At 40.3% G+C, this 26865-nt stretch overlaps 1 protein-coding gene across 3 annotated transcripts in view; it reads right to left on the bottom strand.

The window, feature by feature from the left end:
• The window catches only part of CAV1 (caveolin 1), a 32535-nt gene extending 5670 nt beyond the window's left edge, over window positions 1-26865 (bottom strand). The window contains exons 1-2 of one of the 3 annotated variants that reach the window (XM_036247593.1): window positions 26566-26865; window positions 25022-25186 (exon numbers count right to left, since the gene is read on the bottom strand). In XM_036247593.1, coding sequence (XP_036103486.1) covers window positions 25022-25186; window positions 26566-26595 — 195 coding nt within the window. In that variant the 5' untranslated portion in view covers window positions 26596-26865. Of the gene's footprint in view, window positions 1-25021; window positions 25222-25316; window positions 25382-26565 lie in introns of those variants that run through there. The other 2 variants (XM_036247595.1, XM_036247594.1) reach the window with 2 other exon arrangements.

The following is a 26865-nucleotide window of genomic DNA, read 5'->3' as shown; positions in this document are numbered from 1 at the left end:
ACCAGCTGCAAAGTACGTAGTGACTGTGAATTCAAATGCTACCAGATGCTAAAAAGAATTAACTTCCATTTGTAATAATCTTTACCACAATCCACTGAGATGAATGCCATTATTCCTGTTTTATAGATGAGGATACAGCGGGAGGTTAAGAAATTACTCAAGTCACACGAATGCTAAGTAGTAAATCTGGAACTAGTCTTACTTCAAGTCTGATCTTTTACTTATGTATTCCTGGGGTTATGATAGTTTATTCACTTAATTTTCACCCAGATATCTATGCTTCCTAAAACATTCACATTTTGATTATTAAAAAATTTAGCCTTGCTAACATTTCCATCTTAAGTCAGGACATCAAGTAACTAGATTATTTCCCATTTTTGGGACTGATTGTATTTTCTTGGCTCTGCACAGTATGTTCTCACAATCCTGGGCACCCAGCCAAGGACTCTCACTCTAAATGGCAGATAAGGAAACTGAGGCACAGAATAATTAAAATGAGTCAGACATTCTCAAGGTCCCAAGTGAATCAGTGGAAAAGCTGAAATTAGAACTCTAACTTCCTGATTCCCAGGCCTAGGTCCAGCCCCGCTCCACAAAATTTCCCTAAGAACTTAATCTCCCATGTCCCTTTTTCACTTACTGCATTCATATCTCTAGGGCTCCTGTAAGTCTCTCATTGCCTTATAAAAAACATTGACTTGAAAGGTATCTTTGTGCGAGGTTAGAAGAAATGTCCTTTTCACAACATGAACATGGACATTTCCATACAACTATCCAGGGTGAAGAAAATTGGATGGAATTATAAAATAAAATATCCTCATTGTGCCTTTTGTTGATAATATGTTGATAATGCACTGAACCCCACAAAGTTCTGCTAATAATTAGTCATTCCATTTAAAGGCAGTTCAAAATTTCACATCAATATAAATATAGTGGCTTCAGCAGATTCATAAACATTTAAAGCTGAAAGGATCGTTAAAGAAATGAAGTCTCATTTTAAACAGAAAAATTGATGGCCAAAGCTGTCAGATGATTAGATCAAGGATACCTTCCCACTTAATGGCACACAGGATTGAAATTCAGGCTTAGGAGCTACTGCTTTGGCTACTACTACAGATCTTTAATCAGTCTGGCTGCTGCATTCCATAGCCAATGCAAAAGGCAGCTAGGCTTGCTTGCATCTGAACTTGCCCATCTTGCCCTCAAGGGGTCCTGCAGGTTTATTGTTGAATGGACAATATTGTCTCTCTCTGACAATCCCCAATGTGCTCATGGCTCCCATGCATCATTGTTTTGATTTATTCTTCATCAAAACTATCACTCTGGAGTACTCTTTACTCAGAGTCTCACTTCTCTTATACCTAACACTGTAAGGCTTACAGGAAGGCAGGTTTTTGCTGGACCAGAATTTTACCTGCTTACTTAGATTTGGAGCACAACAGGAATTAGAGATTTGCTTTAAAACAAACAAAAATGCATAAAGTGCATGTGCCATTTAATTTCCTCGAATGGGATCCTTCAGATGAGGTTGAGCTCAGCTCTAAGAACTGATTTTCTGTTCAAAAGTTTATGGAACAAGTTGTCCTTCTGGCAAGAAACATTATGTAGATCTCAAGATCAAAAGCATAAATGTGGTTTAGTGATATGTCTGTGTCTTAATAGATGCTTTATAAGGAGTCAACAGTTTATATTACTAGATTTTTATAAATGACATTAAATACCTTTGTGCAACATTAATTTATGATGTTACAAATTTGGAAACATAAATTAACAAAAATCTAGCAGCAGACATGAGAAAAAGTAATCTGTCTTGTTGTGTTTTGATAATACTAGGCTAGTACAATAAATCTCAGAAGATTTCATCGTGTTAAATGGATCTGATGACAATATTTAAAAAATATTTTATATGTATACAAGTTTAAAAAACATGCGATCTTTTTTTTTTTTGTCTAAAAAATATGGACACTATTTCTAAACAAGGAATTTTCAAGAAGGAAACTTCAAGTACATATAGGATTTTGTAATCAATTATGCTTGCATATTCTATTTCTATGGGAAGATATCTTTTTAGACTCTTTGTGAAAATCGTGATTGTATTGGATATATAGAACACACAAATAACAACACACAAGATGTTTACTGAAGACTTGTGTGTTTCCTGCCCAACATCTATAGTTCTACTTCTCTGCCCAGAATCTTCATTATTCAGGCAATAGCAATAATTCTCTGATCTCACAGATAAGTTATAGTTGGTTTAAATTGACATAGTAATGTTGGTCTCCTTTGGCTAATGATTGGTCTATGGTAGGCATGTGATCTAGTTCTGGCTAACGAGATCTAAGTGGAAATCAATTGGGTAGGACTTCAAAGAAAGCTTTATCTTCCTTATGAAAAGAGATAGAAACATGTAGGGTGTCCCTTTGTTTCTATAATCCTGCTTAGAATAAGATATAAAGCCTTAATGTACAGAAGTCATCTTGTGACTGTGAGGTGACATGCATGATTAAAAGGCCAAGAGAATAAAAGGTGCTACTTTTGCCATCATTAAGATGTAAAAACAATGCCAGTAGGTGTTCATTTCTAGTTTTCCTTGTGCGTGTGTGTAGAAGGAACTGAGGGAGGGCTGTGGTCAACAACCACTGAAAAACTAAGACCCTCAGTTCAATAGCCTGGGAGGAATTAAACCCTGCCACTGGTCATGGGAGTGAACTTGTAAGTGGATTCTCTCCCAGCTGGCCCTTGAACTGTCGCCAGCCCTAACACCTGAATTGTAGCCTGTGAGAGACCCTGAGCCAGACCACTCAGTCAAAGCACTTGAATTCCTCATGCACTGTAAAATGATACATGTTTGGTTTTTTTAAGCCATTAAATTTTAGGGTCATTTGTTATGCAGCTATAGAAAACTAATATAATTACAAAGCCACCACTTTTATTTTTATTGTACTTTCTCATTTTCTTTTTATTGCTTTTTCCCCCTACTAGTTAATTTGATTTTCATGCTTATAGAAAACTGTATACAATGAATGTATATAAATACCCAGAAATTTGGTTCTGGGGCAAAGTCCAGAATTGTATGAGGAGGAAATACAGCATTTTCAGCTTTCTATAATTCACATCAAACAGAATGTTAGAAAAATTTTAGGCTGTTGGTAGTGTAATCAGTTCATACACCTGAAATGGCTTGGTTTTATACTCAGATATGCACTGAAGACTAAGAGCCAGTTCTGTCTAGAAAACCCATCACTGAATATGTACTTCTGATTAGAATCTACTAGCACAGAAATCCTTGATTCCCAAGGATTCTCAGCAGGGATAGTGTGGCAAAGGATCATTTGTGGGAGTGAGGGTGGGGTGCTTGTTAAAATGCAGGGCTTAGCCCTTCATATCAGATTGTCTGAGGTGGGGCCTGGGGATCTGTATTTTTAACAAAATTTTTCTTTTTTTTTTTCAGGCAAAAGTCAAAAGTATGCCATGTTCCTTTCCATTTAGCCACAGCTCCTTCTTTGTCTATGCTGCTCTTCCTCCTCTATGCCTTGAAGTCCTGGTTTGCTTCCTGCTTTTTTCTGGGAGCTTCTCATGTGCTGGATGGCATCTGGAAGTCAGTGAATAATGAATGGAAATTCTCTTTGAAAAGGTTTTCCTAATTTAAGCCTATAAATATGTATTATTGGACAAGGATGAATGACTATTACTTATTATGAAAACACAAACTGGCAATAGAAACCCTGATTCATTTTCATGACTCTAAACCCAGTATAAACAAATGCATGTTTTAAAATATCAAATACACATTTCTAAAATCCTAAGGCATGTACCAAACCCAGTCATACAGAAAGAGGGATCAGACATTTCAAACTCCCTTCACTGTTCTCACACATATTTCCAACATGTTCAGCAGCCTTTGAAGTCGATAGAATAAATGTTGTGCACAAGTGTATGGGTGTAGAGAACATTTAGAACTAGTAAATTAAATGTTACCAGAATACAGAAACTTTGCTGTAATGCCAATGTGTTTTGTCAGGGGCAAGGGCAAATGTCCATGTGTTTACTGGGCCAAACTGGCACTACTAGGGGGAAAAGGCTCTATGTTCTTATAGCCCTGACTGAAAACAGACAGCTTGGATTGTACTGTTAATGCCTGCAGTTACTTGGATTCCCAGAGGATCCACACACAACCTTAGGAAACATGTAACCCTGCGTGGGGAAAACGACCTGTTCTTGGGCTGCCTTGAGGTGGCAGGTACTAAGCAACTTACCTTACACAAGAGCACAGGATTATCTCTTGATGAGGAAGAGATAAGGCTGCATTACTAATCAGGGTTTCAAGCTGGAGAGGGTAAAATGTGGGTATTTACCTACATCTGTGAGCAAGAGAAGAGGGTTGGGTGCAGGAGGAGTGGTGCAGAGGAATCTGCAGTCCCTGGCCTGGGCCTCCAGCTGGAGCCTTTGAGCCTCTCCCTTTGGACTGACCTCTCTCTTGTTGCTTTCCAGACATTACAGAGGCTTTAGAATAATAATATTTTATATTAATAGTGCCCTCATCTGCTTCTCTTCACAAATTTGTGAAGTTCTAGGTTATCTTCATAATAAGAATGAAAAATAGTCTTTATTTTCCCACTAAAGAAAGATCCACTGAACTAATAAATGGCTGGACAAAACCAGAACTTAGGGTAGGTCTATGCATGTATACCCATCTTGGTATCCCCCTCAATAAATAGTGCTGTGCACATATTACTTAGCATATAAATATTTCTTCAATATATATATTTTAAAGGAGCTATGTGTCCACTGTAAAGACATAGGCATACATAATATTACACTAATCAACATATTATTTCCTATAAATTTTTTGTCTGATATCACAAGTATACCTTAATTAATTAATTTTTTTGTATCCCATTTTATTCAAAATGATCTTATTTACCGTAGCTCTATAATACCATGACCATTATGATCAAAAGTAAGTGGAGAGTTGGTTATCATTTAGGCAACTTGGGCAATATGGAAAGCACACAAAAGATGGGGAAATTCAAATCAGAAGTCTTCACCTTTAAGGATAAATTATTTAGAAAATATTGATTAAAGTGTGTTTTTGCTTGCTTGGGTTTTGTCCTAATGATCTGAATAACTATAGTTGTGTAGACCTGGCCCACAAAGTAGCGGGCACACTGGAGTATGATGAGGATGGGCTTCCAAGAGGAAGCTGGGGTGGAGGCAGAGGGACAGCCAGGCTCATCTCTGCAGGAGATTGGCAGAGCACCCCAGTGGGGTAAGGAAGAGGGTAAGGAGGCTCAATTTGTTCTTTGGTGCCTCTAGTTTGCACTTTTCTCATGTTTGTGTGTGTGTGTGTGTGTGTGTGTGTATGTGTCCCCAGTTTAGGAAAGGACGCCTACAAGTAATTTGTACTTCAGAATGAACTTGGGTGATTTTTCTTTCCTGGCAGGAGTGCAGGTGCAAGTGCAGTGCAAGGCAGAGCAACATTGTTAATTGTCCTTTATATGTTATTAATGAATTTCAGACATCTGTGGGGCAGAATTTTACAGAGGCTTTAGACTAGCACAATTTATATTACAGACACTATATGCCTGCACGAGTTTACAGCACATCTTGTATATGAGGACCTGGAGGGCAGGTGTTATTTCCTCCAGTTTAAAGACTAGGAGATTGAGGCTCAGGGAGATTGTAATCAGTGACTGGACCAAAATAGGACTTAAGTCTCTTAGTTTCTTCCTTTAAAAAAAAAAAAAAAAAAATTCTCTATTGATTTTAGAGAAAGAGGAAGTGAGAGGGAGAGATAGAAACATCGATGAGAGAGAACATCAATTGGCTGCCCCCTGCATACCCCGCACTGGAGACTGGGCCCACAACCTGGGCATGTGCCATAACCAGGAATGGAACTGGTGACCTCTTGGTGCATGGGTTGGCACTCAACCAGTGAGCCACACTGGCTGGGCCGGTCTCTTAGTTTCTCACTTAGTTTTCCCGCTATCACACCACCCTTTTTAAACCCCTGTCTCAGTAAATAACCATTTCCACCAGGAAAGGGTGTGTGATCCAAGCAAGAGGATGCAGCTGGCCTTCTTCTGCTGTCAAATTTCCATGTTCAGTATTATTCTCACTCCCAGCAACTGAGCCCCTCTCTGGCCAGGACCCCTGGTTCATTTTACAGACCAGGGTCCCCATTGCCTTCTCATCTCTTCCTGGTTTTTCCTGGTTTATCATAATATTGTACCATTTCCTTATTCTACTCCCTTAGGGCCAATGGTTTTGAAGCATTAATATACTCAAGGATTTTCTGGGGATGTTTGCTAAAATGAAGATTCCTGGGATTCTGTATTGTGTTCTAAGGGTAGGGTCCAGGTATCTGTACCTCCTCCCCCTGTTTTGATTCAGGTGGTCTGGGGAGGACACTTTGAGAAACAAAAGTTGACTCAGGCTTCATTCTCTGCTAGATGAGAGGACATAATGGTCATGATAATAGAGTTACTGTGTTGCTTCCTACTTTTGAAAAGCAATATGATCACCTGCTTGATAACATGGGGACTGAGTTTGAATCCCAGCTCTGCTGTGTTATGTCACATATGCTACTAAAACTCTCTATGCCTTAGTGTCTCATATGTAAAATGCAGCAGACTACTTCATAGTCTTATGCTGTGTATTAAATAATGTATGCAAAATATTTAGGGCAGTGCCTGGGGCAATGGTCCGTCCTGCATCAGGAGCTTTTAGCCCAGGTGCTGGGATCAGAAATGAAAAATGTCAGAGATTTCAGGAACAGTCCTGGGAGGACAGAGGAGATCTTTTGTAAAAGAAGAATTTCTTGGTATTCCTGAAATTATTTCATTGACGTAGCTGCTTATTTTACCTTCTGCCTTTAAGTGAGCAAGAAGGATTAGCTCATCTCTAGCAAGTGTGTCAGCCTTCTGGAGTTTATTACAAACAGGAGGCACAAAGTGACCAAATATGCCCTGGGGTACAAGATATCCCAGCTGGCTGAACACCTGGACAAGTTAGAAAGTGGCACCAACACCAACTAGATGGAACTCTCTTTGCTTTGGATTAATTCCTTTTAGCTTTATTTTTCCTTTCTTTTTGTTTGAAGGTAACTACTAAGTTTCTCCATCTTTTCTTCTTAGAAAGGAGTATTAATTCCCCTAGGGTTTTTATTATACCTCAAAAACTTAAGCTAAATTTTCCTATTTTGATAACAAAGATATGCATTCCTAGTTATGCATTAAATTATGTCCCCTTCAAAAAGATATGTTGCAGACCTAATCCCCAGCACCTCAGAATGGGACAGAGTCTTGCAGATGTAAATAGGATGAGGTCATACTGGTGTAGGGTGGGCCCCTCATCCAATGTGGCTGGCATCCTTATAAGAAGATGACAATGTGAAGACACAAAAGGAGAAGGCCATATAATTGGAGTTATACTGCTTCAAGTAAAGGAATATTAAAGATTGTCAGCAAACCATTAGGAATTAGGAAAAGACAAGGAAAGGATTCCTCTACAAGTTTCAGAGAGAGAATAGCATTGCTGACACATTGATTTTGGATTTTTAGCCTCCAGAACAGTGAGGCTATAAATTTCTGTTGCTTTAAGCCACCCAGGATGTATTCCTTTTTAAGGCAATCCTAGGAAATGAATACATACACATGTTTTTGAAATAGCTAAAAACTATCCTTAATGATGCAATGGTATGAGGGTTCCTACTCCTTGAGTAGGCTGCCCACCTTTTCTTATGGGGATCCTAGGTGGGAACCTAATGCCACATTTGGTGCACTTGAGGTCGGCTGGCCATGAGCCTTCTTCAAGAGCCTGGAACCATCTTTACCATCCACACAGTCTCACGTTTTTATTAACACAAAAAGTATTTAGTTTTATTTTCACAAAAGCAGATGGCGCCTTGGCTATTATGTCTCAGTTTGTTGGGTGTTGTCCTGTGCACCGAGAGGTTGCTGGTTGGATTCCTGGTCATGTGCCCTGGGTCATGGGCTCAATCCCCAGTAGGGGGCATGCAGGAGGCAGCTGATAGATGTTATGCTTGCACATCAATGTTTGTCTTTTGTACCTTCTTCTCTTTCTAAAAATTAATAAACTATTCTTTTTTAAAAAGGCAGATGGCTCAGTACAAAGCAGGCTGAATGTCTTTTGATCCCCCTTTTAATCTTCAGGCTTCTGGTATCAATTTGGTGGCACTTGTTGATGTTGAGTGTCACCAAACAATTGACATAGAACTGTGAATAGTGCAAAGATAAGCCACACAAGGGCTAGTGATAGGAGCATTGAACTTGAACAGGGAGGAGGGATATTTTGGGGACATTTATCCTTGAGGAGAAATAACTACAGCTCTTCAAAGTTGTTGAGAATTCTCTTCCCAAACAGAAGAGTCCTGTATTTTTTTTTTTTTTTACCCATTTAAAGTGGTTTTTAATATATTCACAGAGTTGTGCAACCATTACCACAATCTAATTTTAGAACATTTTAACACCCCCCAAAAGAAACACTATACACATTATCAATCACTCCCAATCCCCCTCTCCCTGCAGCTCTAGGCAGCCGTATTGTTTAATGCATGGGAATCTATTTTATCCAAACACGCAATTATAAGGATTCATCTGGAGACCTCACTTGCTCACAAAATTCTGTGTTTACACTTGGGAGTTTGTTATTCTTTAAATTTCTGGGTGTTTCATGCGACAAATATGAATGATTACTGCACTGAAGAAAATAAAAGCTTGTTCTGTTCTATCAAATACATGAGAAATGGAAATGTCTTCACCATTTTTAGGCTACCAATTGGTCTGCATAGATATATGTTTGAACCAGAGCTCTTTAAACACCATTAACTCCTTTTTAGTTTCTAGAGTTCACTTCCTGATGACAGAGGTTGTTTCCTACCATTCAGTTAAGTCAAAGTAGGGTTACTAGTAGCTTTTGTCTTACCTCACTGCTGGAATATTTTTCCTTCAGTGCTTTGAGTCTGTTTATTAAACAGATAGGAAATGAATGAAATAAATCTCTGCTGGTTTCAACATTGCTTTGCAAGTGAGGAAAATAATCTACATCAAGGTTTTTGTAAGGTCTAAGCAAAGATAATCACAGCCCATTATATGACTCTCAAGACATAGCCCCCAACCTCTACCACAAGGTTTCTTCATCTGAGCACTACTGTCATTTTGTCATTAGGGTGAGGGTGGGGGTGCTGACCTATGTACTGTAGCATTCCTGTCCTCTACTCACTAGAAGCCAGTAGAACCCACTAAATTTTCCCCAGATTTTGTCAAATGTTCCCTAGAGGGGGATGGGGGTAATTATCCCAGGTTGAAAAACCCTGCTTTAGAAAGTAAGAATATGATATAATGAGATAGAACCTGAAGTTTAGAAATATTTATAGCCTAGAATGCTCACTTGTTTATTGCAGAATTTTTTTGTCTTTAGTACTTCACTTTATAAGTTCGTTCGTTCATTCATTCATTCATTCAGTATTTATGAAGCACCTACCTTTTAATTTTTTTTTAATCCCCACCTGAGTACATTCTTTTTATATTTTGTTCAGATAGAGTAGGAGGGAGAGAGAGAGAGAAACATTGACGTGAAAGGGACAGATCGAGTGGTTGCCACCCGCACGACCCAACCAGGGCTGGGGACAAACCACAACCAAGGTATGTGCCCTTAGCAGGAACCAAACCCAGATCTCTCCGGACCACAGGCCAACACTTTAACCACTGAGCCAAACAAGCTAGGGCTGAAGCACCTACCTTTTGAGGATGGAATAGTGAAATGAGAAAACAGAGGCAGGACAGGGTTGATGAACTGCCTACGTGTCACTGAAAAAGGGATAGTGCAAATAAAATAGAGACAGCTTCTGGATGCTGAAGCTCACTTAGGAATCACTATCATAGAGGGGCAATGTCCTTCTCTGGTGCACACCCTTACTTTTAATGTAACAGGGAAGTCAATTCCTGCACCTTCCCAAATCACTGACCTCTTAAATGTAGACTGGAATCTTGAACAATTTCTCCCAGGACAATGGCCCAAGACCTTTCCTACTTCAGGGCCTTCCCATTTGCTGTTGTTTTACTAGGATCATTCCTTCCAGCATGTTTCACTTGTCTAACTCTGAGATTTTTGTAATGTTTTAACCTAAATGTTCTTTTTTCAAAGATTTCTGTTTGGTCCCTACCTCTTTTCTCACCTGGACTTTCTTTTTTTCATCCAGCCTATCACAGACATATTTAATGTTGTGGTCATGTGTGTGTGTGTGTGTGTGTGTGTGTTATTTTTTTTTCCCGCTACTAGACTATCAGCTCCTTGGAATGTAGTAGGTACTAAGTTAATACTTGTTGAATAAATGAATGAATTAGTGAATGCTACCATTTCTAAGTTATATGACATTTATAAGAGCAGCAACCTGATAAAATCTCCTTTAGAAAAGAAAGTTCTGAAAGTGTTATTATCTAGCTGGAGGATTAGTAATTTAATACATTGATTGCATTCATTTATTTTAACCCAGTTAAAGTAATTTTGGTAAAAGAATGGACAAAAGGTGACTAATAAAAAGGAAGATAGATCAGTTCAGTTTTTGTTTATATAAAATGTGAATTCAAACTTACAGATTTTGAAATAGCTGATAAGTTCCTTAAGAATGTTCAGTTGGTCTGGAATTCAAACAACTTTATGTTTACTTTCAGAATCATACAGTTGCAGTGCTAAGTGATGAGATTAAAATCATGTAGGGCCCTCAATGTTAAACTTTACATACTTCAGAAAAAAACAAACTCTTTATAGGTGGGTAATGGGAAAATCTGTAGTTCTTAGTCATCTGATCCTATTGCTCACTGATAGACTGTTAAAAGAACTTCATGCCTGGCCAGTATGGCTTAGTGGTTGAGCACTGACCTATGCACCCTCTGGTTTGATTCCTGGTGAAGACACATGCCCAGATTGTGGTCCAAATTCCCAGTGGGGAGCATGCAGGAGGCAGCCAATTGATGTTCTCTCTCATTGATGTTTCTATCTCTCTCAATCCCTCTTCCTTCCCCTCTCTCTAAAATACATAAAGAAAAAAAATTAACAAAAACAAACAACTTCAGCCCTGATTGGTGTGGCTCAGTTGGTTGGAGTGTTGTCTCATACACTGAAGGGTTTTGGGTTTGATTCCTGGTCAGGGCATATACCTAGGTTGCTGGTTCAATCTCCTGGAGGGTGTGTATGGGAGGCAACCAACTGATGTTTTCTTCTCACATTGATGTTTCTCTCTCTCAAAATCAATAAACATAGCCTTGGGTGAGGATTAAAAAAAATAAAAAAAACACTTCAGAAATGTGGCCACATGAACTAGCTGAATTTGACAACTGTCAGCATTCAGAAAGTCTGAGCATTTTCTTTCTAGCTAGACCTTTTTAAGGCCATTGCTCTAACTAAAGTTGCAAACAATTATGCACTTCTCTGTTAAATAAACTAAGAGGAATTGGCAGGTTACTAAAAAAGAAAATATTGAAAGCTCATTAACCAACTTTGGAACTGATTTTCTGATCTATCTTGGAACGCAAAAGGCCAATTTGGAGGCAAGCGCAGTGCAGAGTTCTGAGCCCAGGTAAGATTAGGAAAAGAACTCTAGCTCTTGATCTTTTTCAGTACCAAATGTATCTTTGTGGTATATTTGCAGCCAACATGCCATCCGTTGATAGCTCAGTATTTAAAAGGTGACTTAATCCCTGGCTGGTTTGGTTCAGCGGTTAGAGTGTTGGCCTGTGGTCCCGAGAGACCCGGGTTCTGTTCCTGCTAAGGGCACGTGCCTCAGTCACAGTTTGTCCCTGGCCCTGGTTGGGTCGTGCAGGTGGCAACCACTCAATGTGTCCCTTTTACGTCGATGTTTCTGTCTCTCTCTTCCTCTCTCTCCCTCCCACTCTATCTGAACAAGAAATAGAAGAATGTCCTTGGGTGAGGATTAAAAAATATATATTAATAAAATAAAAGGTAACTTAAATCCAACAGCCTGAATATTAAGAATGAGAATGACACTTGGTAAAGTCTAAGAAGAATGTCTTTTACAGGCTTCCATTCTGTTGTGAATACTGGTCAATAGGAATAAAAGATTTTAGAAATGAAAGTAACTTAGATATCTTTAGGTTCAACTTCTTGATTGCTCTAGGGCAGTGGTTCTCACCCTTCCTAATGTCTGACCATTTAATACAGTTCCTCATTTGTATATGGGCGTATCTGCATATAGGTGGACCCACCCGGAGATGGATAGAGAAGCGGTGTCTTGGTTCCTAAGACCATCGGAAATATGTGTTTTCCGATGGTCTTAGGCGACCCCTGAGAAAGGGTCATTCAACCCCAAAGGGGTCGCGACCCACAGGTTGAGAACCACTGCTCTAGGGGGAGAAACTGCTGTCTAGAGGGTACAGTGCCCTTTTCAAGGCCCAAAGTGATTTTCAGTATCAGTGTCTTGGAAACTTCCTCTGAGGCTTAGTTTCCCCACCTGCTCTGAGGAGTGACTGGCATCAGTAAAGCACTTCTCAGTGACTTGGGGTCTCTCCTCTGTGCCAGACACTGGAGAAATGAAGGGCACTTGTTTGTCCCCAGGTCCAGTGAAGCTTCATGTAGCCACTGGCAACACAGGAATGTTGCTGCACCATTAGGAAAACAAACAACAACAACAAAACAGTGCATGTTACCAGCTCCATTCCTAATATGCCCAAGCCGTGAACTGAGGTAGGAAAAAGGGGATAAAGATGACATCCTGACACTCTAACCAGCTAATATTCCTCTTGGGGAATAGAAAGAATGATAAAAGAAAAGGGAAAAACAACAGGACTGGATCATATAAGTGATATGAGATTTATCTCACATACAAAATCTATTCTATGTTGTTGCTACAGCAGTTTCAGAAAGCATTTTTTTTTGTAATGGGAATTTGAATTATAAATATCATATTCCAATAAAAGTGCTTAGTCCCACAAATGAGAAACAATAATTTGTTCACAGTGCCTGTTATAGTCCTGAAAGTTTTATCATGGCACATAGTTTTATTATTCTAACTTAGAGTCTAAACCAGACTCAATTCTGGCTGCACATTAGTATCATCTAGGGACATTTCAGGAAAAAAAAAAAAAGAATACGTAGGCCTGAGACCCACCACAGATCAATACAATCAGAATTTCTAGGGATGAGGTATGCTACAACACTATTTATAAACATTCCCCAGATGATTTGCAGCCAGAGTAAAGAACCACTGGTCTAAAGTCACAAAACAGCCACCTTTTGCAGAAACTGCATTCTCTCAAGAGTTTAAATCACAATAGGGGTTTATACAAGCTGCAAAATTGTGTGATTATGCAATGTGTAGGAGGAAGTGGATGGGCAAGCTTGCCATAAAGATAATACTTCATACTGACCTTTTGGTACATACAATGCATGCATTTTGCAGTGTTCTACTTTCAGATGTTTACCACTTGCATTCTCAACCACAGTTGAGTTGCCACATAAATTCCTCTTTGCTTCAAACAAGCCAGGTATCTTGAGGGAATAGAGGAAAGTGTTCATACATATGACTGCACTTAATTATGAGGCTTTGTGTCAATGTTGTTATACACCAAATTGTAATTGTAGAGGTAGAATTTGAGAAGTTACACAGACAAATAAGAGATTTTAACACACAACTATTACAAAACAACCCCGGTGACACAGTCCTGAGATTAACTGTGCATTACCTAAAATTTCTTTTCCCATGCAAATTAACACTTAAAAAAAAAAGTGTACACCCCTTCTTCCTTTTTCCTTGTCTGAATGATGATTGTATCTGAACAGTATTTTTCTTGTAAGTCTCATAATAACCTGGCAATAACCATAAGCAGTTGTCAGTCCGTGTTCCCTTCCAACTCTTCTAACAAATCATAGACAAAACCTCTGAGGTACAAAGAAACTTCTATATTGTTGGAATAGTGGATTAATGGTCACCACTTCCCAGCTAGTAAATCCTCAGAGCTCTGTGTACTTAACATCTAGAAGGAGTAAAACCAAAAAGAAGGAAGAAGAGGCTCTGGTTCTCAAAGCTGTTATCTCTCTCAGGCATGGAAGATTTTACATTTTTCTTCAGAAATGTCTCCTGACCTAGACATTCCTTTGATGTTTGCCATTGTCTGGGAGCACATGGGGAGTTCAAAAGAGAGTCTTTTTATGTCTCTCTTGGCTGGGGAGTTATCATATGGCCTGAGAACCAACTCTCAGCTTTCATACCTCTGGCCCCAGGGGGCAATGCCAAGCAACCAGATGGCATCTTTTGGCATCCTGGGAATTTGCCTGCCTGGCCCCAAGATACTTAAGAAATTAGTCTTGTCCTCCAGGCCCTGGGATGCCACTGGACACATGTATTTGTGTCCTCCTTAAAATGGAAGTTAAAACAAAAATCTTAATAAATATACACACATATTAGAACATGTTTTCTCTTTGTGTCAGTAAATAGAGTGAATGCTTTTGGATTTCTTCATTAATTATTTGGATATGTTTTTTCTTATAATATTTTAAATGTGGCTTTTATAGAGAAAAGGGATAAAGAAAGATAGTCAGTAATGAATCCTACGGTCTTTTCTCTCAGAGGAGAACTTCAGTTACTTAAAGAAGACTTTCATATTACTTTCAGAAAATTCCATTTGGCATCCATTTTCTAATGGCAGGCTCAGTGTGGGGCCTTGGGATAGGCACTGGGAAGCTTTGAGGAACTCAGGCATGAAGTGGGAAGAGAAGTGGTGAGAGAGACATGGGGAAAGAGAAGCCAGATACTTAGAAGGCTTTGAAATAAAACTGTATATGGTGGAAGCCAAGACCAGATCTGCTGAGGGTGGTCAGACCAGTTCCTGAGGGAAGGTTAACAGAGGCCCAGGTATCTGAGGTGAGCCTTGGCCAGTGGCTGGTTAGGCAGGTTTCTGTGCAGCAGGACTCAGAGCATACTCCATGCCCGGTGCGAAGTAAGTGTTTTCTACATATTCACAGAATTGCCTTTCTGGGAAGCATGTTATTGGAGAATGACTTTCATTCCTACCTCTATAACTAGAGTAGGTAGAGGAGCTTACCCAAAATAATTTGGTAAACAGTTTCTCTCCCTACTAAAATGCCTGATGTGAGGAATAGAGATCGATTGACCTAACCAAAATAATTTGGTGATGTGCAGTGAATGCAATTCCATTTCCTTGACATATTTTGGTATGCCCATTTCAAGCTTTATATTATTACTGCTAATAATATAGAAAAGGCAAACAGTGTGCCATGATTGATGGAACATTTAAATTATTCTGAGAGATTAATGGTGCCTTGTAAAATAAACCATTAAGTCTGTCTCTTACTTCTGGCATTTGTTTTTGAGATTGAATATATAATAACTAGGGAGGAAGTCTCAGAGAAACTCTTTTCAGAATTAAATACACATTTCTCTCACTAGCATAAAACTAAGGTTTTTGTCAATTGTTTCCTGTTTTTAAAACATATTGCTGCAATGGCACAGATGCCTGTAGAAATCCAACAGGCAAACTGAAAACCTTAAATGAAGCTGTTCTTGCTGAGCGACTATCAGGACCTGCTTCATTTTCTGACATCCACCCACATTAATGCAGGATTAGGTGCACCCCAGGTGCTGGGGTCTACCTAGGCAATTGGAGTGCTATAAAAGATTCAAGTGATTCAGCCCCTGCTTGGTTGCTCAGTTAGTTAGAGGGAAGTTCCATATACCTAAAAGACTGCAGGTTCAATTCCCAGTCAGGGCATATACCTAGGTTGCAGGTTTGATCCCTGGTTGGGGCACGTACTGGAGGCAACCAATTGATGTTTCGCTCTCATACTGATGTCTCTCTCTCTCTCTCTCTCTCAAAATTAATAATAGAAAAAAAAACATATACTCAGTGACAACTGAAAAAAATAAAAAATAAAAGACTCAGGTGATTCAACACAAGTTAGCATTGCAGCTTGTCTGGTTCTAAAGGTGTGTTCTACTTCGAATCCCTGAGGCCACACCCCACTTTGCATCCCACTTCTGGTCTTTGGGACTTGACTTTTCCTGCCTTGTTGGGAATTCACCCAGCAGGTACATTTCTCGAGGTCTGGGATTTTACCTACCAGGATCTAGAGTCTGGCCTTAGAACTGCAGACCTGTCACTCCCAAAACAGATGACTTCTGAAATTTCCTTTGCTGAATGCTGCCCACCCACTGTAAGACAACCGTCTTTTTTTTTTTCTTTTTTTTGGCAGTATGGTGACATCACCGCCTGCTTGAATCATGGCCATTTATTTAAAAAAGACACTTTAGCGCAGTGCTTAAGAACCTGGGCTCTAGAGGTCTCACTGTCTGGATTCAAACTCTGAATCAGAGTTTGACTCTACCACCTCCTACCTAGGTAATCCTGAGCAAATGGCTAAACCTTAATTTCCTTATTTGCAAAATGAATATGATTGTAGAGAGTAACAATAGCACCCTCTTCAAAGGACCATTGGAGGAGTAAGTAATCTGGGGCACCAAGCTAGTCTATAGGATGTGCTGGAGGAAGCAGCCCCTCTCCCCTTTCACTTCTACCTCCACATTTAGAACCACTTGGTTTGCCCCATTGCACTGACGTTAGGCTTTTTAATTAGTATAGATTATAGCTCATCAGGTCACCCCTGTTCTACCAAGAACTCTGCGAAGGGACAAATGCCTTGGTGGGGCACAAAGCTATGCTGATCTGGCTCCTGCTTGTGTCCCTTGCTCTGGCCACATTAACTTGCCACTGGTGCCCAGAACATGCCAAGTGTCCCCGGGTCTCTGAGCCTTTTTGCTCCTGCTGTTCTCTCTGTGGATCAAAGCAGGGACCCCTTTCATGCCTTCTAGTGCCTGGTGAACATGTGTTTGACATTGGAAACTACTGCTAATTCTCTGCTTTGTGCTCAATTGTGGCCTGTCCCTTAGTTACACGACCTCATTCAGATGTGCTTACACGTATGCTTCCTAGTTAAATTCTAAATCTCTTGGGGGCAGGAGCAGTGAGTGAATACTCAGTCAGTGTCTGAGCATGATCATGTCATCACATGGCAGCACTGTGCAAAGCAATGGATGTGGGGATCCTGATGTTTGCATATACAATGTACAGTCCAGCACAGAGCAGGCGGCAGGACAGGGAGAAGAGAACTTGTGGGGTTTTTTTTATCTTTGCTTCTTTTCCTCCCAGTCTCCTACTTTCTCCTGACGTGGGTCCAGAAATCAGCATATTTTCCAGTTAATCATTGTAAATGAGAAAATGTAATTGTGGTTTATACCTGCAACATAAATGAGATGACCCAGTGCAATCTCTAGATGCAATTTATCTTTTTACATATAATCTATCAATGTCCATTTGTACTGTAATGTCCTTGCTAGGCTCAGGAAAGGTTCATATATTGAATGCACCTTTTAAAAATTTTACTGTTAAATTGCTATGAGATTAAGCACATAGATACACCATCAAAGTGTATTTAGCTTCCACAAAATTAAAAATGCCTGGCTCTTAATTACCTAAACAGCTCACAATGGCTAAGGGGAACCTTTGTTGTGTTTTTAGGAATATGCACTTCCTCTGCTTTGAAATAATGACCAATAAGAGACATCTCAAGTTTTGATAAAGAAAACAAGATGTATTTTATATCTGAAACATCAACATGTTCCTGTGAGAGGCAGGAAATATGTATTTTGTGCAGGTGTAAATCTGTTCTACTGGTTAATTCCCTTGGTAGTTGCATAATACATGGGTCAGGCAGATTTCCTTTAAGACAAGATTAAAAAACACTTCCTCCACCCTAAACAATGCTTCACGTGAAAGCATGCCATTTTTGTTGTTGTTGTTTGTTTGTTTCCTGAACTAATTAAAAAATAGTTTAAACTATTTTAAACATTTTAATCTTTGATTGAGTAATTGAAAGAATATGTGATTGAAGGATGTCAGTTTTATTAACCCTGTGTTGCAAGGAAAGAAACTAAGGTCTGTGATTAGAGTAAATTGGTGGTAAGAGCTCCTCCTCTAAGTTTTAGTGCAGTTTGATGGCTATGATGAGTACAGGAGAGAGGTAACACTGGAGAATGGAAAGGAAATAAAAGCACAACATATCTGGAATGTGAAAAATTTGCCAATTCAGCTAAAATATAGTGTAGTAGGAACTTCTACTGCATTCCAGGTAGAAAAGTGTTAGGTCATTGCCAATTCATTTGTGACCATATAATTTTTCTTCCAAACTGGGGCACTTTGAGCATGAAAGGGGGCACTATTTTTTTTTTTAATCCTCACCCAAGGATATTTTTCCATTCATCTTCAAATAGAGTGGGAGGGAGGTGTGTGTGTGTGTGGGGGGGAGAGACATTCATGTGAAAGAGACACATTGACTGGTTGTCTCCCACATGAACCCAATGAGGGCCCGGAACGAACTGCAAAAGAGGTACATGCCCTTGACTGCATTGAACCCTTGACTCATTGGTCTGCAGGCCGACTCTCTAACTACTGAGCAAAACTAGCCAGAGCATAAGGGAGCACTATTAATAGTTACTCAGGGCTGGCCAACATTAACTGGTCTATACGGGACAACCTAGGACATAAGACCACCCCACTCCTATGTCACCATGAGGCTCTAACCTTGCATTTGGCTGTAAGCCTAAGTGGCCTCTAGAGATGGAGAACCATTGAGCATGGTTGGTTTGGAAACCTTGTATGGTGTTTCAAAATTCTCTGGTTTAAACTTAACTGACCCTCAAGTATTCCCCTGACAGAAAGAACATCTAGAGTTATACAGGGTGACTCGTCTGTTATCTTTGGGTGAAACCATCCAGGATGTATATCTTTATGCCAAACTTGGGTACAATTATTTCTAAAACTGATTTCACAAATGTAACCTTCTAGGGAGCTTTGAAAAGCACAGATCCTTAGGTTCCATCCCTAGAAATGTGAATTTAGTAGATCTGTAATGGGACCAGGCATTTGTATTTTTAAAAATTTCTCTGGTGATGCTGCTCAGCCAAATTTGGATTTGTAAAGAGGCTATGAAGTTTTTAAAAGACTGAAATGTCGCCCTGGCCAGTTTGGCTCAGCGGTTAGAGCGTCGGCCTGCGGTCCGGAGAGACCTGGGTTCGGTTCCCGCTAAGGGCGCGTACCTCAGTTGCAGTTTGTCCCCGGCCCTGGTTGGTCGTGCTGGTGGCAGCCACTCGATGTGTCCCTTCACGTCGATGTTTCTCTCTCTCTCTCTCCTTTCCTCTCTTTCCCTCCCACTCTATCTGTACAAAAAATGGAAAAAATTTCCTCGGGTGAGGATTAAAAAAAAATAAAAATAAAAATAAATAAATAAATAAATAAATAAATAAATAAATAAAAGGCTGAAATGTCAAATTTTCAATAAGAAGATTAAAAATTAAGCACGGATATGGGAAGAGAAAATATTAGAGAAGTGAAATATTATCCATAATTTAATTGAAACATTTTATAGGACCAAAACAGGTGTAAATTGTATAAAAAATATGTTTCTTATTTTGCTCAAGCTTTCTTTATTGACTCAGAAACAATTTGAGGCATTAGAGGTGAAGCATTTTTTTAACTTAACCCTGAAGGGTATAAGGTTTTAACAGATAGCAGAATTTGGTAAAGGAATTTCAGCAAAAATTTTCAAAGGAAACTGCATGAAGAGAGGCAAGAAGATAGCCATAATCTCTGGGCAGTGCTCTTATCTATCTTGTTCCTTATTGTAACCCCTGGCACATAATAGTAGATGTATGATAATCATTTATTGAAAGGTGAATAGCTTTGGGGGGAGGGGGGAGAACACTATTAAATAAGAAAGACTATCATTCTTATCTTTATAGTTGGAGAAATTGAAGCATAGAAACATAAAACAGCCTGCCCAAAATATTTTTAGAGCTGGTGCTTATTATAGCTGAACAAGTTTGCTCCCTTTTTATAATCTAAACTTGCAGGGATTACCGAAGAAGAAAAATCTATTGCCCTAACATCCTTCACCTTCCCCACCAATTCCCCACCAATGGAACTAGAAGCTTTCTAGTTGAAAGAGACCACAAAAGCATTAGGCCCTATGTTGAAACCAAACGATCTGATTACTATATGTATGCATTTTCTTGACTGTTAAAGAATTTTGTGCCTGCATATTTAAGAACAATCACACTCAAGTTTTAGTGAAATAAGTTGCAAAAATATATTTTCCTATTTTGATACAATACTCTTTTCATTCTATCAGGTGCCTTTGAGTACTTATGAGTTAGGGATATTTCTAAGGGCTGAAGACTTATTTTTTAGAAACTTCTAAAAGAAATATAGTATGCAAATTCTTTACTCCAGGACCTTTGTGTATAGTAATGAAGATAATATATATACAAGGTCCAGAGTGTGGAAGAAGAGTGTATTTCTTGGCATAAACCATCTTTGTATGAAAATAGCAGCCCTGCCCTTTCCCCACTGCAAACCCAGCCAGCTGAATCATAAAAAGGCCCAGAACCCTACAGGTGCCCACAGCCCCAGTCCCCTAGGGACAAGTTCTCTCTGACCATTTCATCACAGAGAACTTACGTTGAAACTAGGGCAATCTATATTTATGGACCTGAGTGGGCAGGCTGCATATGGGACTTTTCAGATGCTGTTTACTATTGCAGCTGTTCTTACTTTAATCCCATTGATTGATTGATTGATTGATTTTTGTTAATCCTCACCTGAGTATATTTTTTCCATTGATTTTTGGAGAGAGTGGAAGGGATGGAGGGAGAGACAGAGAAACATCAATGTGGATTGGTTGCCTCCCTCAGGGTCAGGGATCAAGCCTGTAACCCAGGTACAAGCCCTTGACCAGGAGTCAAATACGTGATCCTTTCATTGGAGGTCCCACGATCTAACTACTGAATGACACTGGTCAGGGCTAAGCCTCTTTAAAATATAGCCAACACTGTTGTTAATTGGGAGAATTACCCACATCATAAATTGTTTCACTACTCAAGGATATTTGTTGTATCTTGTCTTAAGTAATATGATAGTCTATTCAGTTAGAACCAAAATTGAGCTAATTCTTCAATTTTTTTTTTTTTTACCACAATTAGGAGGTGGAGAAGATATATATATATATAAAAAAAGATGTTCAATAAGCATATCATTGTTGATTGAACTTGAAAGTGTTTCAGATGCTTATGAATGAATAATATCCCCCATTTTAATATAGTTCTTTGCTTAGTGATATGAAGATAATTTCCCACCAAGGATGACCATAATGCTCTTTTATAAACTGGGGATTCTGAATTCCATGCATCATCTTATGTATAGCAGAATATCCATCACTGCCTTCTAAACAAACAAACAAACAAACAAACAAAGCTGATACCAGTTCCAACAGAAGAGAACATTACCGTGGTGCTGAGAGCTTTGAGAAAATTTGATCTTATGCTTTGATTATAGCTATATCAAATAAACTTAAAAATTACTATTATATTGATATTAATCATTAATCGCTCTAGAATGCTTTGGAGTTGAAAATAAAGGCTATTTTGAAACCAAAACAGATCTGTTTACCATATGCATGCATTTTCTTGAATGCTAAAAAATTTTTGTGTATTTAAGATTCATTACATTCAAGCTTAGAAAGAAAAATTACAAATGCATATTTTTATTTTCCAAAAAAAGATCTCCTCTCAGATGTCCTGATTCGTCTCAGAACTAGACATCAGAATCATCACAACTCATTTCTCCCCTGATGACACTAGTCCATGAAATCACATAATCTTGTCTTTTCTTCCTCAATGATTTATTTCAAAGTATCTTTTTGTATAGTAATCATGTGAAAACATTGATAAAATTTTAAACTTCTTTAGCCTTTTAATTCCTCTTAATGTTAAAAAAGAAATGGGAAGTTAACCTCATATAACCACTATGTTCCCCTCTAATTCTAAAATTCTGTCGTTTTTTGATTATATGATTTTAGTTCCAATGCTACTACATAATGTCCTTCTCATTTCATACAATTACATTATAACTGTTCTCTGCCCATTCAGACTGGCTATGTTTTATTATATCCTGTACCTTAACCTGTCATCTTCCAAAATACCCACCTTCAGCGTGACATCCTTATGCTCAAAGTGTTCCTGGCTTCTCACTGTTGACCTGATAAAGTCTAAACTTATTATATGTACTGTATTCAGGACTCTGCCATGTGGCCATGATGAGTCTTTTAATCTTTATGACCTACCACCCTGTCACATGAACTCAAATTCCAATCAAAATGGGCTATTAAACATTTCAGGCTCGTGCCCCGAGTGAGACATCCTCATTTCCATGCTTTGCTCATTTAGAATGCCTTCTCGTGCTTTTCTCAGTACAATAGGTGATAAAATACCTTCTTGAAATATAAATTCATGACACACCAAGCTTCTGAGATTTTTTCCCCTCCCTATATAGCTGTTGTATGGGACAGAGAGGATATTATGCAGCTAACACTAAGCTGTTCCTCACACTGTACATCAGGGTTTAATTTCTTTTCTATCTAACATTATTATTCTAAACTTGGTATAGGATCCTTTGTAAAATGCAGGGAACACTCTAGTCTGGTGCTGTCCAAATGCTCTATATCTATGCTGTCTAGTATCTTAGCCACCAGCCTCATGTGTTGAGAACTCTAAATATGACTGGAGTGACTGAGAAACTGAATTTTAAATTTTATTTTACATAAATTAATTTAAACTTAAATTTAAATTTAAAGTGGTGAGTGACTACAGAATTGGACAGAACTGCTTTTAGAGAGCTGCTTGCCTTTAGAACAGAACTTTCCTTGTCTAATTTGATACCTTTAACAGTAGATTCAATTGATCACTTTTCCTTTATTATCACGTGAAGTTTTAAGTTACCATGCATTAACAATGAAGCTTTGGATGTCTTTATTATTATTTTAAGAAATCTCTGCCATCGAAATAAAATTTAGAGAAATTCATTATTTACTGTCATGGTAACATAGAGAAGGTCACTCCTATTTCTGTCATTATGTTTATGCTTGTACTCAAAGAAAATAATTTATTAACTAGGAGTCTCTGAAGGGTGTAGGCCCCCTTCCTCTACCCTACTGGCACATGGCACTTTTTGTGTCTCTCTTTCTCTGCAGAGCATTCTGAAGTCCTCTCTAAGTTGGGCATCTGAGTAAGCAGGCCTACCAAATTCTCCTCAAGGTGGATTTTTTTTCTCTGACTGTTTTGTTTTGCTCAAAGTTCTATGAGCAAGTGGGCGGGGTTTGCTTTCTCTAAGCCAGCAGAAGCCTGCTCTCACTCTTCCTTTTAATTTCTTTAATATGAGGATCCCCACACTTGCTCTCTGAAATGCTATTTTATAAACTGCTATTTCCTCTAAGCCTGTTTTGCCCCTTTTCCATCTGTGTTGAAGTCTCTTTTCCCAGGGGGCTTTTCTTTCTCAATTTAGTCATGCTATGTGTGGAAAGGCACAGCCACACTACTGGCCTCTCTGACTCATCCCCACTAGCACTGTGGTGGAACAACAGAGAGGCTCCAGCTCAGCTCCAGCCCTTTCTGAAATCTGCCTCTTTTCTTCGCATCTCTCTTTCTTGTCCAAAGCTATAGGAGAAGGAGAAAGAGAAAAAAAAATGCCCTTACCCCTTTTAAGGTAATGTTTTTGGTAAATAGTTTTTAGCACTTCTAATTTTCAGTTTATAAGCTACTTTAGTTATTGCTGTTGCCTTTAAATATTCCATGATCCATGATCTGGCTAGTAGAAAAACCTTTTAATGCTCCAACTTTCCTTTTTCCTCCACCAGCAAGCCAAGAGAGTCATTTCTGAGTTACGTTTTTCTTCTAGTTACAGATTAAATTGTTCCCCTTTTTGAAATCTATTATTCATAAATGTGAATAGTCTCTGAACTACAGCTTCTTCTATCCACAGATAGGAAGCCTGGTGGGTGAAATTGTTCATTCACCCCATTGACTCTCTGGGGTTATACAGAACTGGATCTTTACACTCTTGTCTTTCAGGCCAGGACTTTCCTTGACCCTCCTGGCCCCTCAAAGAAAACCCTCTGCCAAAGATAGCTCACCCTCATGACTTCACAATCCAGATGGGTTCAGACAATAAATTCCTCTGACTTGATTTGCTGAAAGGGTCAAAGTTAAATAACATAATGAAATAAAAAACTGACCACCAAGCCAGATCTAAATTTGGCCAATAACCTGTCCAATTAACCTACTTTTAATCTCACCAAGTACATCCTGTAAATATATAAAGGAACTCCAACTGGAATGTCCCATTGGCTCAGGGAAAGCTAATCAAGATAATAACTAAAGAAGTAACTTCCACATCTAACTAGAGATGTCTATGGGAGAAATTGAGAGGTGCACATTATTTTTGATTTTGTGATTTTGTTTAGCTGTGCACAAGTGATGTTTTTCCATTACACACACACACACACACACACACACACACACACACACATATAATTTGCATAATCTTTGCCTTTAGTTGGAAGCACTTCTACCCACTTTATTATTTTTAAGAAAAATCACTTCATGTTACTTAATTTTAGTTCAAGGGAACATGCCCACTCTGTATTTCAGCTTTCACCTTTGGCACAAGACCTTAGAAATGACCTTACTGCTTTAATTCTTTGTGCAGTGGGCACCACCCTTCACTAGACTTTCAACATGTGGATGGAGAGAGGGTGACCTGCAGTGTAACCATCTCACCCTTTCAAGAAGTGGGGGTTTGTTTGCTGCTGTGATCAGGAGGTTCATTTGCTAGGAGAAGAGTGCAGTTATATGAACGCTTGCAAAACTCAAGTTAGCTTAATTCCAGCTGAACTAACCAGCAAGATGGGGGTGGGGAGATGAGACATATCTGACGACCACAGGAGTTCCCAAAGCCCAGAAAACAGTGTGTGTGCAGCAAAGGTAGAGAAGGATGGACATTCTGCTGGCCAGAGAAGAGCTGTCCAGGCCCTGACAACATCCCCTGGGGACATCCCTTCCTCCCTGGCCCTCTCACCTTACCTTGACCACGTCATCGTTGAGGTGCTTGGGGTCACGGTTGACCAGGTCAATCTCTTTGGTATGAGCATCATACACTTGCCTCTCGTTCATTTCGTCTGCCATGGCCTTGTTGTTGGGCTTGTAGATATTGCCCTGTTCCCGGATGGGAACAGTATAGAGATGTCCCTGCAGAGGGCGGACCGCCAAGAGAAAGAGAGTGGCTACAGCGGTCGGAAGAAATTTTCCAAAAGAAAAATAAGCAACCGGAAGTCAGCCTGGTGGCTGAGCAAACTTCCAGGCTCAAAATCGAACTCACCGCTTCTGCAGCAGTGGCTCCGCGCGCAGTAAACCCCTTGGCGCTGCAAGCTTTTTATGAGGATCTGGGAGGAGACACCACACCCCTCCTTACCCGGCTGGGAGCTCCTGCCTTCCGCGCTCGCCACCAGGGGTCAGGACAAACCCTGCCTTGGCGCCTTCCCTGGCCCCCGCCCAGCGCAAGCCTTGCTCAAGGTACCCCTTCTAGACCCTGGCAGAGACCACCCGACCTCTGACTTCTCTCCAGCCCCTTTCTCAACCTGAGTGCGTCACCTCCTCCATTTTCTCGTCCCCAGCCACTACCTATTCTCCCCTCTCTCCATAATTCTTTCAGTTTCATCCTTAAGATTCAACGTGAACCCCCGGACCCATTGAATGTCCCCATGTCGTTGCTTCTCTGCGGCGTTTCCCTGGCACCTGCCCACGTCTTTTACTCTCTTTCTGCCCTCTTTGTCCCCCACAACTCCCCCAAATCCCGTGGTGGTTACAGTTCCGCATGTCCCAAGCTCTGAGGGAGCCATGTGTCAGAACTCACCTGCACAACTACCCCGACCCACCCTCAGGTCACTCCCAGGCTGAAGGCCCCGAGGCAGAACGGCGGCTGCCTTTGGGAAAGCGAAGTCTCCACACCCAGGATGGAAGGTGTTTGGAAGGAGTGGTGGTAGTTGAGGGGAAGGAGATCCTTCCCTCTTCAAACACCCCTCCCTGGCACCGAGATTCAGAAAGAGTTCTTGAGGTGGCCTAAGAGCTCTGGAAAGTGCAAACACAGCGCGCACCACTGCCCGGGCCAGTCGGTCCAGGCGCCTGGCAGGGAGTCTCTGGGACTGTCCTGCGGATGGCTGGTACGTGAGCTTCCACCCTGCTCTCCAGTTTCCCGCCTCTCAGCGGGAAAGGGTCGGACAGTGTGGGTCTCGCAAAAAGGCAGCACCTAGACCGGTCTGGAAATGCACCCGCAGTTAGGGAGACCTAACTTCAGAACTCCGGTGACCTTCTGCATGTTTCTCACCTTAGACCCCCCCCCCCCGCCACCCCCCCCCCCTCGGGTTCCAGTAGGAAAACATAAAATATGCCTGCCTCATCTTCACCTCCCCTCTCAGGCCCATTCCTCAGCAGTGTCAGCGAGAGTGGAGTGCTCCAAAGTAGAGAGAGGGCTAGGGCAAGGAAAGCAGTCGGAACATTCCGAGTGGGAGTTAGCAGAAGCAGGCACTCCTTGTGCGCCCCGAGTCCGGCACACACTCACCCAAGCCTACCTCGGAGTCTACGTATTTGCCCCCAGACATGCCGGCCGATGGCTGGATGAAGGCTCTGAGACTTCCCTGGGCTCTGATATAAGGGAATTGAGGAAGAAAGAACTTGTATTGTATGGGGGGAAAATGGAGCTAGTGGGTGGGGCGGTGGCTGGGAGGAAGCCTCCTGGCCACCTGCCAAGGGTTTGTTCTGTTCTCGGTTGGTTGGGACCTGTGCTGTGCCGGGTCTAGGCACATCCCCAAAGTTCTGGCAGTAGAGGGCGGGGAGCACTGCGGGGAGCAAAGAGCAGTGAAAAAGCGTTT

Source organism: Molossus molossus, unplaced genomic scaffold (genome assembly GCF_014108415.1).
Source record: "Molossus molossus isolate mMolMol1 unplaced genomic scaffold, mMolMol1.p scaffold_m16_p_7, whole genome shotgun sequence".
NCBI lineage: Eukaryota > Metazoa > Chordata > Mammalia > Chiroptera > Molossidae > Molossus > Molossus molossus.
Note: the sequence above shows the minus strand (reverse complement) of the source record. Positions and strands in the feature narration are given on the sequence as shown.